Raw genomic sequence first — 14,198 nt, forward strand, 5'->3', positions numbered from 1 at the left:
ATATTTACACGGATCATCATCATCATCATAAAAAAACTGTGGTTGGTTGGTTGGTGAATGGTTAGGCCTTAGTCCACCACGCGGGCCCAATGAGAATTGGCAGACTTCACACACACAGAGAATTAAGAAAATTCTCTTAACTTACTGTACCGTGGGAAACAAACCTATATTTACAGACCACACAATACTTAAAAATAGGTATGTGGTTAGTTTACATGCGGTATTAGAAGTTGAGAGGACTGCCAGCTCTATTAATATCTATGTATAACCTGCTTAAAAACCTTGGCCTGAGTAGAAGTACAACAAACTTTTTTTTTATAAATAAATACATTCACTTACACAATACACACATATCACTACTTAAGCCCAAAGAAAACGTATAGCCTGTGTTATAGGTTCTAAGGTAGCAGATTTTATCATACATATTTATATTTATAAATACATATATAAATCTATATAAATTAAAATGGATCTTCAAAATGTATAGTACGCCCATAACCTTCAAACGACTGCACTTATTATTAGGACAAGATTTGTGTAATATAAAAATTACAAATTATAAAAAAAGTCTAACAACAACTTTCTATACTCCCATAAGAAAGAGGGGAAGGGTAGGGTAGGGTAAGGGAAGGGAAGAGGAATGGTAGGGATAGTGTAAGGACAAGATAGGAGTAAGTAGAGTAGTGTTACAAATAGTACCTGCTTCCCGCCTATTTCGTATAGATAAGTGTCGCCGCCTAGCGTATAGTAGCGTCATTTCATTTCATACTTTTATGACTTCCGGTTATTATAGTTAAATTTAATTAAGTAACAATGATTATCAATCCGAACAGTGGAGAGGTTATTATTAATTATTGATATAAATATAATTATTTATTTTACATGATATAAATTCATCATTGGTTATTTTACTCTTGACAACTATGACGTCACGTTATGATTTAGTTTGTATTTAATTTCTCAACTTTGTGTTTCGATATTTTAATATTATTTTACGATCGTTATAAATATCTTTTAATTATTAATGTGTTTTAGATAGAATTATAACGTTTGGTTTGTATAATAATACTCCGGAACTATTATTAAAACGCACTTGTATTGTTAACATATTCGTGCTACCAACAGTAGACACTAACTTTGCAAATATTATAAAATAGAGGGTTGTTTAGCAGATTCATTGATATACTACCATCAGCGTGTAATATTAACATTATAGCGGAAGCTATGCTGAAATTGTTATCGAATAAATTTGTGTGCAGTGAAAATATTATTTTACTTCTCCCACCTTCTGTAACAGTAGGTTATAAAATTGTGCATCTTCCAAGTAAGCCCGCTTCGCTCTTAGACTGCATCATCACTTAGCATAAGATGTGATCTTAGTCAAGGCTTCAATCAAGGTATAAAATGAAAAAAAAAATAATAATAAATTACCACGGCGCCAGTCGATAAACCGCATCCTCAATGTCCTGCCGGATTTCATCTGTAACAATTGTGCAAAATTTTATACCCAATAACTATGTCGTCATCAACCCATATTCGGCTCACTGCTGAGCTCGAGTCTCCTCTCAGAATGAGAGGGGTTAGGCCAATAGTCCACCACGCTGGCCCAATGCGGATTGGCAGACTTCACACACGCAGAGAATTAAGATAATTCTCTGGTATGTAGGTTTCCTCACGATGTTTTCCTTCACCGATTGAGACACGTGATATTTGATTTCTTAAAATACAACTGAAAAGTTGGAGGTGCATGCCCCGGACCGGATTCGAACCCACACCCTCCGGAATCAGAGACAGAGGTCATATCCACTGGGCTATCACGGCTCTTATAATAACTATGTAGCAAATTTAATTAGGCTTGAAATTCTCCAAATCTTGTCTCCCCTAAAGAGAAAAACCTTGTCCTTATTGTATTGTAAGTGTCCTTACAACTCAGACTAATTACATATGAACTAGTAACGCACCCAAATTCACAAACAAAATTGTCTGTAATTTTCTGAGGAATTTACACAATTGTTTTTAATATATATAATTAAAATAACAAAACATAAGCATACCTACAGTGTATCCGTTTGTATGTATATTAACTAAAATATAAACAAATTCTGCATGTTTTGGTTATCTAGACGTGCAGAATGTTAAACAGCGTATGAACTATAATCTACAACGTATTTATTATCAAGGTTAGGTAAACATTTGCGTTTAGCATCTTTCAGTCACTAGGTATGAATGTGCAGGCAAATTCCGATAAACAGTTTTTGATTTTTACATATATTTAATTGTTTTATTTTATGATTTTTCCACTTCTGTCTGATTGATTTACCAATCTACACCACTTTACTCGTATATCAATCTTGTTTGTGAGGTTGTAGGGGATAATCTTTTGATCCAGTAATCGATTTTGAAAATTCCTTAACCACTAGAAAGCCACGTTATTTGTGAGTGTCATAGGCTATATTTTATTTCCGTATTCTCACGGCAACGGGGTAAGACCGCGGGGCGTCGTTCGTCGGCTAGACTACACTAAAAATTTAAATAGGTAAAGTTTGTGAGGTTTTTGGGGATAATCTCAGGACCTAGTAAACCGATTTTGAACATTCTTTTACCAATATAAAGCTACGTTATTTGTGAATGTCATAGGCTATATTTTATCCCAGTATTTCCATGGGAACGGGAACTACGCGTGTATAACCGCGGCACGTTTGCTACATGGACATAACTTTTTGTTTCAGTTTTAAATATTGTGAATAAATAAATGATGATGCGTTTCAGTTTCAGGAATCTATACTAATATTATAAAACTAAATAGTTTGTTTGTTTGGTTAAACGCGCTAATCTCAGGAACATTTATTGAGGAAGGCTATAGGCTACATATTATCCCCATAATCCTACGGCAACGGGAACCACGCGGGTGAAACCGCGCGGCGTCAACTAGTAGGTCATAAAAGGAGGAAAATTTCGTTTGGAACTAATTTTCAAAGAGAGAAAATCAGGAATCGGTAGGTAATGTATTTAATCAGCATAAATGAATATTTTTTTGGTACTAAACATTTTAATTTTATATTGAGCCGTGATAGCCCAGTGGATATGAACTCTGCTTCCGATTCCGGATGGTGTGGGTTCGAATCCGGTCCGGGGCATGCACCTCCAACTTTTCAGTTGTGTGCACGTGTCTCAATTGGTGAAGGAAAACATCGTGAGGAAACCTGCATACCAGAGAATTTTCTTAATTCTCTGCGTGTGTGAAGTCTGCCAATGCGCATTGAGCCAGCGTGGTGGACTATTGGCCTTACCCCTCTCATTTTGAGAGGAGACTCGGGCTCAGCAGTGAGCCGAATATGGGTTGAATATGAGTAAACATTTTAAAGGAGACGTAACTGATAAAATACATGCCCATGAAAGTATTGGTTTTTAATAAGAATTTGTATAATATTACCAAATCGCGGACGTGCAACTGCCTTGTTTGCCAAGTTTGGAAATTCCGGTTTCATCTTTATCTCTTTAGAGTAGGTTCATATGGGTTACGAGTTGACATAACGTCAGCCACACACGGTCAAGTGTACTTTCAAGTCTACAAAGCCATACTCGAGGAATACTATTTACCAACAAACATTAAAATTGAGGGTATAAACCGCTATACATTTCACACCTAATAATAATAATTATAATTAATTTGTTCTTAAATTAATGAATATCATTAAAATAAATTTAATTAATAAGCTTAAAATAATTAGATATAGCAAATATATTTTGAATAATATTTTATAAAAAAATACATAATTTACAATAAAAAAGTTATGAAATACTCTTATTCCTTCTACTCTTATTTCTAATTTGTTTGTAAACAGTACTCCTCAGTACAGTGTGCATGATCGGCCATATTTATAATCCTGAATTAAAATGTAAGCATCAATTGACTTCACTTCAAAGTAAAGTGAACTTCAATTAGTAGTGATTACTGCTAAAGTTAGATAAATTAAAAAAAAACAAAAGTTTACATAGAGCACAAAATTAGATCCAGATGATATAAATTTCTAAGATTGATAAACATTATGGATATGACCTCTGCCTCCGATTCCGGAGGGTGTGGGTTCGAATCCGGTCCGGGGCATGCACCTCCAACTCTACAGTTATGTGCATTTCGGTGAATCGGTGAAGGAAAACATCGTGAGGAAACCTGCATACCAGAGAATTATTTTAATTCTCTGCGTGTATGAAGTCTGCCAATCCGCAATGGGCCAGCGTGGTGGACTATTGGTCTAACCCCTCTCATTCTGAGAAAAGACTCGAGCTCAGCAGTGAGCCGAATATGGGTTGATGACGATGACGATGATAAACATCGTTCACATGAGTGTATATATTCGTACTTCGATAAAATTTATTCCTATAAATTATGCAATAAACCTGTTAAAGTATTTCACAATCTGATTTTAATTACATAAGATAAGTACGTATCTACTATACGTAAAAAAAGGAAGTGACTAATAAGACCATCAAAAGGAAGTCAGAATTTAAAAAATGCATTGTCATTTTGTGCAAAGAAATTTGCCAATGACTCAAACGTTTGTAAAGGATTTAAGAAGAATTTACTACGAACAACGGAACAACCACTTAACAGGCATTACTTATGAAGCGGAAAATTTTGTTTTCTTTTTTATTCTTTACAAGTTAGTCCTTGACTACAACCTCGCCTGATGATGCAGTCTAAGATGGAAGCGGGCTAACTTGTTAGGAGGAGGATGAAAATACACGGCTTTCAGTTTCTACACGACATCGTACCGGAACGACAAATCGCTTGGCGGTACGTTTTTGCCGGTAGGGTGGTAACTAGCTTTCTACAATATCACCTGATGGTGAGTGGCCTGGACCAATATGATCTTTACAACTGCCATTATTTTTATATTTTCGTCTGATATTATGATAAACCAAGACCCCAGTTTACATTTATAATATTAGGTAACTTCCTAATTGGTTCAGTGGTAAGTTGTTTCGGCTACGGACAATGGGGTCCAAGGTTCGAATCCCGGGTCGCGCCAAAAATAACAATCTGGAGACGGGAAGAAGAGAGTGCCTCGGAGAGCACGTAAAGGCTGTGCCGTTCCATCAGACTATGAGAGAGAGGGAATAGAGAGTGCACCTGCGCTTGCGTACACACTTGTGCGCTGTAATCTCCTACGTACATGATTAATCTCTACATGAGATTGGCCGGCATGTTCGAAAAATAAAAGTCGGGAGCATTGTCTCATTGAACTCGCTAATCTCTGGAACTACTGGTCCAATTTAAAAAATTCGTTCAGTGTTGGATAGCCCATTTATCGAAGAAGGCTATAGGCTATATATTATCTCCGTATTCCTACGGGTACGGAAACCACGCGGGTAAAACCGCGCAGCGTCAACTAGTGTTATGATATTTTTACGTAGGCAGCTGGTATGTAGTTCATTGAATATCGTCATGTTTCTATTTTGCCAATGATCGCATAGCGTCATTATGAGCCCCACCTAGACGAGGTAGACGACGTATAGTCACAACAGACCTTGATCTACCCATTTAGAAGTTACATACTAAATGTTTCATTGTTCTATAATAGTTAAGTATTTTGTATAAAAACTAGCAAATGCGCCGCGGTTTCACTCGCGTACCTATGGACTTGGATCGCACTCAAATTCACTAACAAAATTATGTTATTAACACGAATAACACTTGGGTTTTCTTTTAACTAACCACTAACTATCACCAAGATAGGTGAAATTAAAAAAAACAACGCGATGACTGTGAGACGCTATAGACTCGAGGTGAAAAAATTTTTTTTTTTTCGAATAAGTATTGCGATATGGGTATCAAATTCAAGGGCTCATCAAGAGGATTTCAAAACGGTATACCGTTAATAGATAATGGCCATTTAAAAAAAAACTACAATTAGAAAAACGTTATTTATTAATCGCAAAACAAAATACGCGAGCCGAATGACTAGGTGCGAGCAGCCCCCCTAGCCAAGTGGCACGTCGATTCTCTTTCTACGATCGCCAACGCTTCGAAAACTAGAAAGACGTATGGGAATGACATTTGCTATCGACAGGTCACGTGATCAAGATCTGTCATTCATATATATTTTTCTAGTTTTCGAAGCGTTAGCGATCGTAGAAAGAGAATCGACGTTCCACTTGGCCAGGGTAGCTGGTCAGGCAGTCGGGTTTTATATTTTTTTAATTATTTACTTCTTTTCTGTCTGGACCGTATTACCAACGTTGACGAAGTATCGGGCGTCCGTAGATATAAATAAATGCTATCTTAACATACGAGTAATATCATAAATAATTTATTTAATTAAGCCTTGTGCTTATAAATATTCGTTTATACTCTAGTCTCTAATGAATTCTGCGATTATATCAGACTGTTAGACAATGAGGATCACAATGAATAGTTTTTTATCCACCGCTTAGTTATGCGATGATCCTACTGATACGCATATCATATCATATCAGCGCGCCATTTTTATTTTTATTTGAATTTCAGTACAAATAGATCGAGAGCTTGTGGTAGCCACAACTTCGACATTCACAAGTTCGCTGCGGTACGAGGTCAATTGACCTCGTAAGTCTAGCTGCTTATATACATTTAACATGCCGATTGATTTTAGGTCCGTTCGTCTGTACATATTATGTGTAGAAGTCCAAGTAAGCCTATACTTAGTTAAAAAAAAAAACAAAAATGCGAGTCAAAAAAATCTGACATAAAGCACCTTACGTATCATCGTATCTTGAATGCGTTGGCTAACGGCCAGTTTCTTCATCGCAAGTAACAGTCAAAGTAACGTCATAAATCAAACTGACGGTCTTATTCACTACAAAATAAAGTCTTCTTTACTACTTACTACTTTTACTGTTACTTTAGCATTACATGAAGAAACTTTAAGCAGCTAGACGTGCGAGGTCAATTGACCTCTTACGTCTAGCTGCTTAAAGAGTTACTAGGTCGATTGACCTCGTACCACACCACAAAGTTTTAGTATGAGGTCAAAAAACCTCGTAGCGCACCAGAGTACCTACGGTACAACTATGAGATTTGAACTATGGTGACTATGAGACGTAGTAGAGTTCAAGGATCCAGATTCTCCGCCATCAGCGTAATTTTGTTAGTATATTTTTTAATTGAACATAATAACAATTTGTTGTTCGTCTGTCTGTCAAGAATTTAATATTATATACTCACGTTCTTAAACTCACGGAGCTGAGAAAAAAGACTTCTAACATCCAGTTTCTTCATGTAAAGCTAAAGTAACAGTAAAAGTAGTAAGTAGTAAAGAAGACTTTATTTTTCAGTGAATAAGACCGTCAGTTTTGATTTATGACGTTACTTTGACTGTTACTTGCGATGAAGAAACTGGCCGTTAGCCAACGCATTCAAGATACGGTGAAACGTAAGATAAGGTGCTTTAAGTCGGATTTTTTTGACTCGCATTTTAACTAAGTATAGGCTTACTTGGACTTCTACACATATGTACGGACGGACGGACCTAGAATCATTTGGCATGTTGAACGTATTTATGTAAAATAACGTATCCTCCGTTTGACGGCTTCTGTGGCGCAGTGGTATGCGCGGTGAATTTACAAAACGGAGGTCCTGGGTTCGATCCCCGGCTGGGCAGATTGAGATTTTCTTAATTAGTCCAGGTCTGGCTGATGGAAGGCTTCGGCCTTGGCTAGTTACCACCCTACCGACAAAGACGTGCCGCCAAGCGAATTAGCGTTCCGGTATGATGTCGTGTAAAAACCGAGAAGGGGTGTGGATTTTCATCCTCCTGCTAACAAGTTAGCCCGCTTCCATCTTAGACTGCATCATCACTTACCATCAGGTGAGATTGTAGTCAAGGGCTAACTTATAAGAATAAAAAAAAATCCGAAAACCGTTAGAGCATTAATTAAAAAAAAATTACATTAGGTTAAAATTAACTCAATAATTAAAGTTACTTGTTTATTTTTTAATATGTACGGAATCTATGCTGGGTGAATCTTATCACACTTGGCCGATACGTTTTTTGTTATTCAGCCAATAGTTTATCTTTATTGATACCCAGCTGGCGAGCGAGGCAAACTTGTCACAAAAAAACAGCTTCAATACGAGCATTCCGTAAATAATTCGGTGATGTAATCGCAAATCTGCCTGGCACCGATATAATATTATGTAAGACTAGCCGGTTTCACCTGCGTGGTTCCCGTTCCCTAAGGAATACGGGGATAATATATAGCTTTCCTCGATGAATGGGCTATCTAACATTGAAAGAATTTTTCAAATCGGAAAAGTAGTTCCTAAGATTAGCGTGTTCAATCAAACAAACTCTTCAGCTTTATAATATATAGATAGACTAGCAGACGCCACGCGGTTTCACCCACACAGTTCCCGTTCTCGTGGGACTACGGAAATAAAATATAGCTTTTGTTCATCAGAGACAATCTATAGCATTCTAATGGTGAATGAATTTTTGAAATCCCTCCAGTAGTTTCGGAGTAGTAGCCCAGTAATCCTATTATTTAAGAAAATTCTCGATTCTGGTAGGTATGGTAGGTACTGGGTTACCAGGTAATAAAAATTTGTGAGAGTCGGCACGAGATAATGTACCACGCAATTTGTAGGACATTTATGACTGTCAAGTTGTATAACTATCAATAAGCAGCAGTAACTACCAGTGACAGTTACTAACCAAATATTTTTTTACTGTTGCTTATTTATTAGTTATACAGTGTTTATTACCCCACGGACCCACATAGACACCAATACTTATCTTTGTAGAAGAGAACGAAGCACCTCCGTTCTTCTCAACATGCTTTGGCGTATTTTCGGAAGGTACCTAGGACCGGGAGGCGCTGAGGCACATGTCGAGTATTACACACGCGTTCATAAATTCAACATGGGTCCAGGAGACCCACGACTACAGTTAAGGGTTAACAACAAAAAAAAATCAATAGAGTACTTACACGTGCTCTCCAATCGAAACAAATTGAAGTTCCTCAGCAGATAGTCGTGCAGCGTAAGGAACTGCAGGTTGAGTTTTGGCAGAGCGAGACAGTTCTCCCCGCTGTATATCTCCGTGGGCACCACATTCTCGTCCCAGATGATCTCCTCAGTCGGGTACAAGGGCATCGAGTTCAGTTCCTCCAATTGGGAGATGCGACGTTCGTGCCGGGATATCTGGTAAAATATTTTATAATCAACCCATTTTAACGCTCCACTATAATAGGGCCAAGCTACTCTGCTTCTACCTTCGGGCCCCATCAGGCGATGCTTCTGCGCTCGCCCAAACCCCCCGGTGACGCCGCTGAGGTCCCATAAGGAGCCTACGGCACTTAAACAATTAGGAAAAAAAATATAGGGCCAAGCCTCCGCAGGTTTTGCAGTCTAGATCGTATTTGAAGATGATCCTTGATCATTGGTTGGTCAATGAGTTGCTATGTACTAGATAATACTTACATGAGTAACTCATAGTAGCTACTTGTAGTTGATACACTAGAATGATATGTCTTTTGTTACGTTTACGTTAAAGTAACGTTAAGTCGATGTTGATGGATTAATCGAATCAACGTCGTATAACATTGAGATGCTTAGCGGTAATTTTTTTGCTTGCTACATTGCTCGGTGATTTGTACGTTTTGAATATAAGATAAACCACGGACGTAGTCCACAAAACCACCAAACAAGATCTTACTCGAGAGGTTGTCAAATATTCCCAACATATTATACCCATGTACTGGGGAAGCTGTTCCAAACAAAAAATATTTTGTCACCTGACAAGTTATTGTATACTGTTTAAAGTATTTGCTGCAGCGCTAAAACATCAGTTAAATCTACTCATCATCATCATCATCATCATGATCATCATCATCATCATCATCATCATCATCATCATCATCATCATCATCATCATCATCATCATAGCATATCAGCCGATGGACGTCCACTGGAGGACATAGGCCTTTTGTAGGGATTTTCAAACATCACGATACTGAGCCGCCTGCATACAGCGAATCCCTGCGACTCGCTTGATGTCGTCAGTCCACCTGGTGCGAGGTCGACCAACACTGCGCTTACTAGTGCTGGAATGTCTCTTCTCTCGTCTCTTCATCTCGAGCCAACGGCTTTTCAAACTATGTGCCCTGCCCATTGCCACTTTAGCTTCGCAACTCCTTGAGCTATGTCGGTGACTTTTGTTCTTCTGCGGATCTATCATATAATCTACTCATATCTACAATTAAAATATACAGTGCTAAATCGCTTGTAGAATATTGTTTTCTTGCAACCAAAACGTCCTAAGTGATATGAATAGCGTGGCGTTTACGCGTTTTGCTCAAAAAAGTAAGCTAGCAAGAAACTACCAAGTGCGACGACATCGCCACAGTGAATCGAAACGCAAGGCTGGTGTCATCTCTAGTACGTATTACTAACTAATAGCAACACAATGAATTATTCAATTTTTTTTTCTATGTGTACCACGAATTCCAATGCGTGAGGTCTCGATTAACCAACAATTATTGGTAATGACCGTTTACCAAATAGTGGAAGTTACTATAACTAAACTACTGTTCTAAAGTAGGTTATTTTCTATCCGCTTGCATTATCATTCCGTTCCTTTTAAAAATTTCCCAAGAACACAATCTAACTGTAGCTAATTGTAGCTTGGCATATAGACAAACTAAGATTTAAAAAAACCCCCAAAGCATTTTGGATGGAGACATATCTGATGGGGCTTTATTTGACATGACGATGCCACTTACTTGTAACGATTTAGAGATGGAATTTTTTTTTTACAAAAATTTGCTCGTCCATGTAGTTAATCGTTCTTAGAGAACGATGAATGAGGTATCATAAAATAAATAATAAATAAAACATACATAAAGCCGAACGTAGAACGTCCTTCTTTTTAGAAGTCGGTTAAAAATGGTATCACAATAGTCAGTAATTATAAGAAAAAAAACATACCGATTCAGGCCAATCAACCAGATGGGCGAGCATATTTATGCATCTTCATAAGTCAATTACTCTGAAGATTGCATACGAAATCTATAAAAAAATTTATCGCCTTACGCAATCACATTTATTTTGCTCATTGATTAATTCTTTTTTCTATTTAAGGCGTACTGGATATTTACTTGTTTTTCAACAACTTAAATAGTTTATAACATAGCACATGCGTTGAAATGAAAGAAAGACTAGCAAGTAGCAAGAAGATAAACACTTTCTGTTGAAGGATTAAATAAAAATAAATTAATAAAATAATTATACTAAAGCAATACAACATCACTGTTTAGCCCCAAAGTTAGCGTTAGAGTAGCTTGCGTTATGGGTACTAAGATAGTTGATATTATAATATTCATATACATTTATACACTAAATATAAATACTAATATTATAAAGCTGAAGAGTTTGTTTGTTTGATTGAACGCGCTAATATCAGGGACTACTGAGTCGATTTTAAAAATTCTTTCAGTGTAAGATAGCCCATTTATCGAGGAAGGCTATATGCTATATATTACCCCCGTATTCATACAGGAACGGGAACCACGCGGGTAAAACCGCGCGGCGTCAGCTAGTATTGTATAAATACACACAGACACTAGAAAAAACCCATGTTCAACACACATATTTTCCAGTTGTGAGAATCGAACCCAAGGCCGTGAATGCAGAAAGCAGAAATCAGAAATGAATATGTCTCACCAATAATTCCTTAAGGAACTCTTTATCCAGTCGATGCCACGGCGCTTCGTCTAGTTTGTCCTCCGGCGGGACAAGGTTTAGGTACGTAGCAATTGCTCGCAGTGCCTTATCACTATGGAAATTGAAAAGAATAACTTAAATAATTGGCTTTCTCAGTTTGCATCTACAATATTTAGCGTTATTCACGTTTTATCATTTTAGCAAGGTACGGGCTAAACTGGATGAGGAAATGGAATGTTAATTTGTTTGTTGTTATATCAACTAATTATGTTATAACAACAACAAGTTAAAAGTTAAGGGAGAAAACGCATGTCATTTAATACCTAATTTTGACAGCTTCCGTGGCGCAGTGGTATGCGCGGTGGATTTACAAGACAGAGGTCCTGGGAGGTCATCGGCTGGGCCGATTGAGTTTTTCTTAATTGGTCCAGGTCTGGCTGGAGGGAGGCTTCGGCCTTGGCTAGTTACCACCCTACCGACAAAGACGTACCGCCAAGCGATTTAGTCTTCCGGTTTGATGTCGAGTAGAAACCGAAAGGGGTGTGGATTTTCATCCTCCTCATAACAAGTTAGCCCGCTTCCATCTTAGATTGCATCATCACTTACCATCAGGTGAGATTGTAGTCAAGGGCCAACTTGTAAAGAATAATATTAAAAAAACATTACTATTTAAAGCTATGTATTGTTGGTTTTATAAAATATTATTCAATAGATATTAAGTACTAAGATTGTTAATCAAATTTATTGTCATTAATTTAAGAACAACTTAATTAAAATTAATATTAAGTGTAAAATGTATAGCGATTTTCAACCTCATTTTTATTAGGGCTGAGGTTAGACATTCAACATCAAGTTTGGCTTTCGTATAAATTAGTTTGTTTGTCTAAAACATGTTACCGAGAAAATGGAAAAAAAAATATAAAACACACAGAAAAACTAATATTACTACGTACCATTATTGTGATATATGATTTGTCATATAACATGGAGAAGATAATCATCGCCTTAAACATCTTACATCAGTTTTACCACATGTACATATTATGTGAGTCATAGAGTACATCTTATATATTATTACTCTAGTCTAAGCATATTGAAAAGAATATTTCTTGGTACTTGACATTGACCTCGCCTTAACGTAATAGCTTGCTACATTTGTTAGGTCAGCTAAAACTATTTCAAAAGTTACCTCAGATTCCCAAAGTGTTTTTGCAAGGATTCCCTGGTGTCGACGCTGGCGACGTTTGCGAGGGCGAATAATCTTAGATCTGGGAACTTTGAAAATGCCGCTTTCTGAAAAAAAAAATTGTTTTGGTTAACATAAAACCACATAGAAAAACATAAAATTTATTAGCAGTCCTACTTTGTTTTTTTTAGCAAAATATTCAATTTTGAAACACCGCAGGTAGATTTCTATTGCTTTTTTTATCTACACAACCTGCCGAACTGTCTGGTTTCTAAAGGAAAGAATCGTACCGGATTGCTTTATTGCTCGTACATTATCTCATTTCGGGATGTAGGGTAACAATCTCACCTGATGGTAAGTGATGATGCAGTCCAAGATGGAAGCGGGCTAACTTGTTAGAAGGAGGATGAAAATCCACACTCCTTTCTGTTTCTACACGACATCGTACCGGCGGTACGTCTTTGCCGGTAGGGTGGTAACTAGCCACGGCCGAAGCCTCCCACCAGCTAGACCTGGACCAATTAAAAAAATCTCAATCAGGACCTCCGTCTTGTAAATCCACCGGGCATACCACTGGCGCATTTACCTAACGTTTTCGCCGAGTAACCAACTTACCAAAGAACCTCTACTGAGATTTTCTTAGTACTCTCAGTAGCAGCCCGGAATTTCCTGGTCTCCCAGGGTATTAGGATCCGAAGGAGCTTACCTGCAGGGAAGTGATCCTGGAGTAATGCAGCAGAGTCATGTCCCGGTCTGTCATGGGGTCGCCGCTCTCGTCGCTGATCTCAAACCGAGCGTAGAACTTCAGCATTTGCAACAGCTGGAACATAGTGCACTTTTTAACCGACTTCAAAAAAAGGAGGTCCTTATAACTTCGTCATTTATTGACCAATTTTGAAAAAATATCTTTTTGTTTGAAAGAGTAGGTATATTTCCAGATTGGTCCCATTTAATTTTACAAAAATTGTTTCAAAAAATAATTTTGCGTTAAAATCAAAATAACTGATTAATAAGTGAACGAAATTGCCCATATTGTGGCGTTTATGGTCGTTATTCTAGGATACACTAATAACCGGAAAATAGAACCTTTAACCAAAAAAAATTTAACTGACTTAAAAGGTGCATTTCCTTTAAAAAGCGATAAATAACATCGTACCTTATGTCCTTTCTTTTAATCGGTTTGAAGGCGGTGCTAAGGCAAAGAGGCTCATACTGTTTTTTTTTTTTTTGGAATTTTATGAACACTTAGTGCCTGTGAATCGATTAGCGTATTGGAATTTTAAAATCTATACCAATATTATAAAGCTG

General features: G+C 37.3%; 1 protein-coding gene across 1 annotated transcript in view; it reads right to left on the bottom strand.

Annotated features, from left to right (window-relative positions):
• Nucleotides 1–14,198, bottom strand: part of LOC112047456 (RNA helicase aquarius) — a 110,174-nt gene that overhangs the window by 38,795 nt on the left and 57,181 nt on the right. The window contains exons 7-11 of the mRNA XM_052887991.1: nt 13,597–13,710; nt 12,894–12,997; nt 11,705–11,816; nt 8,971–9,184; nt 1,432–1,480 (exon numbers count right to left, since the gene is read on the bottom strand). Coding sequence (XP_052743951.1) covers nt 1,432–1,480; nt 8,971–9,184; nt 11,705–11,816; nt 12,894–12,997; nt 13,597–13,710 — 593 coding nt within the window. The remainder of the gene's footprint in view (nt 1–1,431; nt 1,481–8,970; nt 9,185–11,704; nt 11,817–12,893; nt 12,998–13,596; nt 13,711–14,198) is intronic.

This window comes from Bicyclus anynana, chromosome 21 (assembly GCF_947172395.1).
Source record: "Bicyclus anynana chromosome 21, ilBicAnyn1.1, whole genome shotgun sequence".
Taxonomy (NCBI): domain Eukaryota; kingdom Metazoa; phylum Arthropoda; class Insecta; order Lepidoptera; family Nymphalidae; genus Bicyclus; species Bicyclus anynana.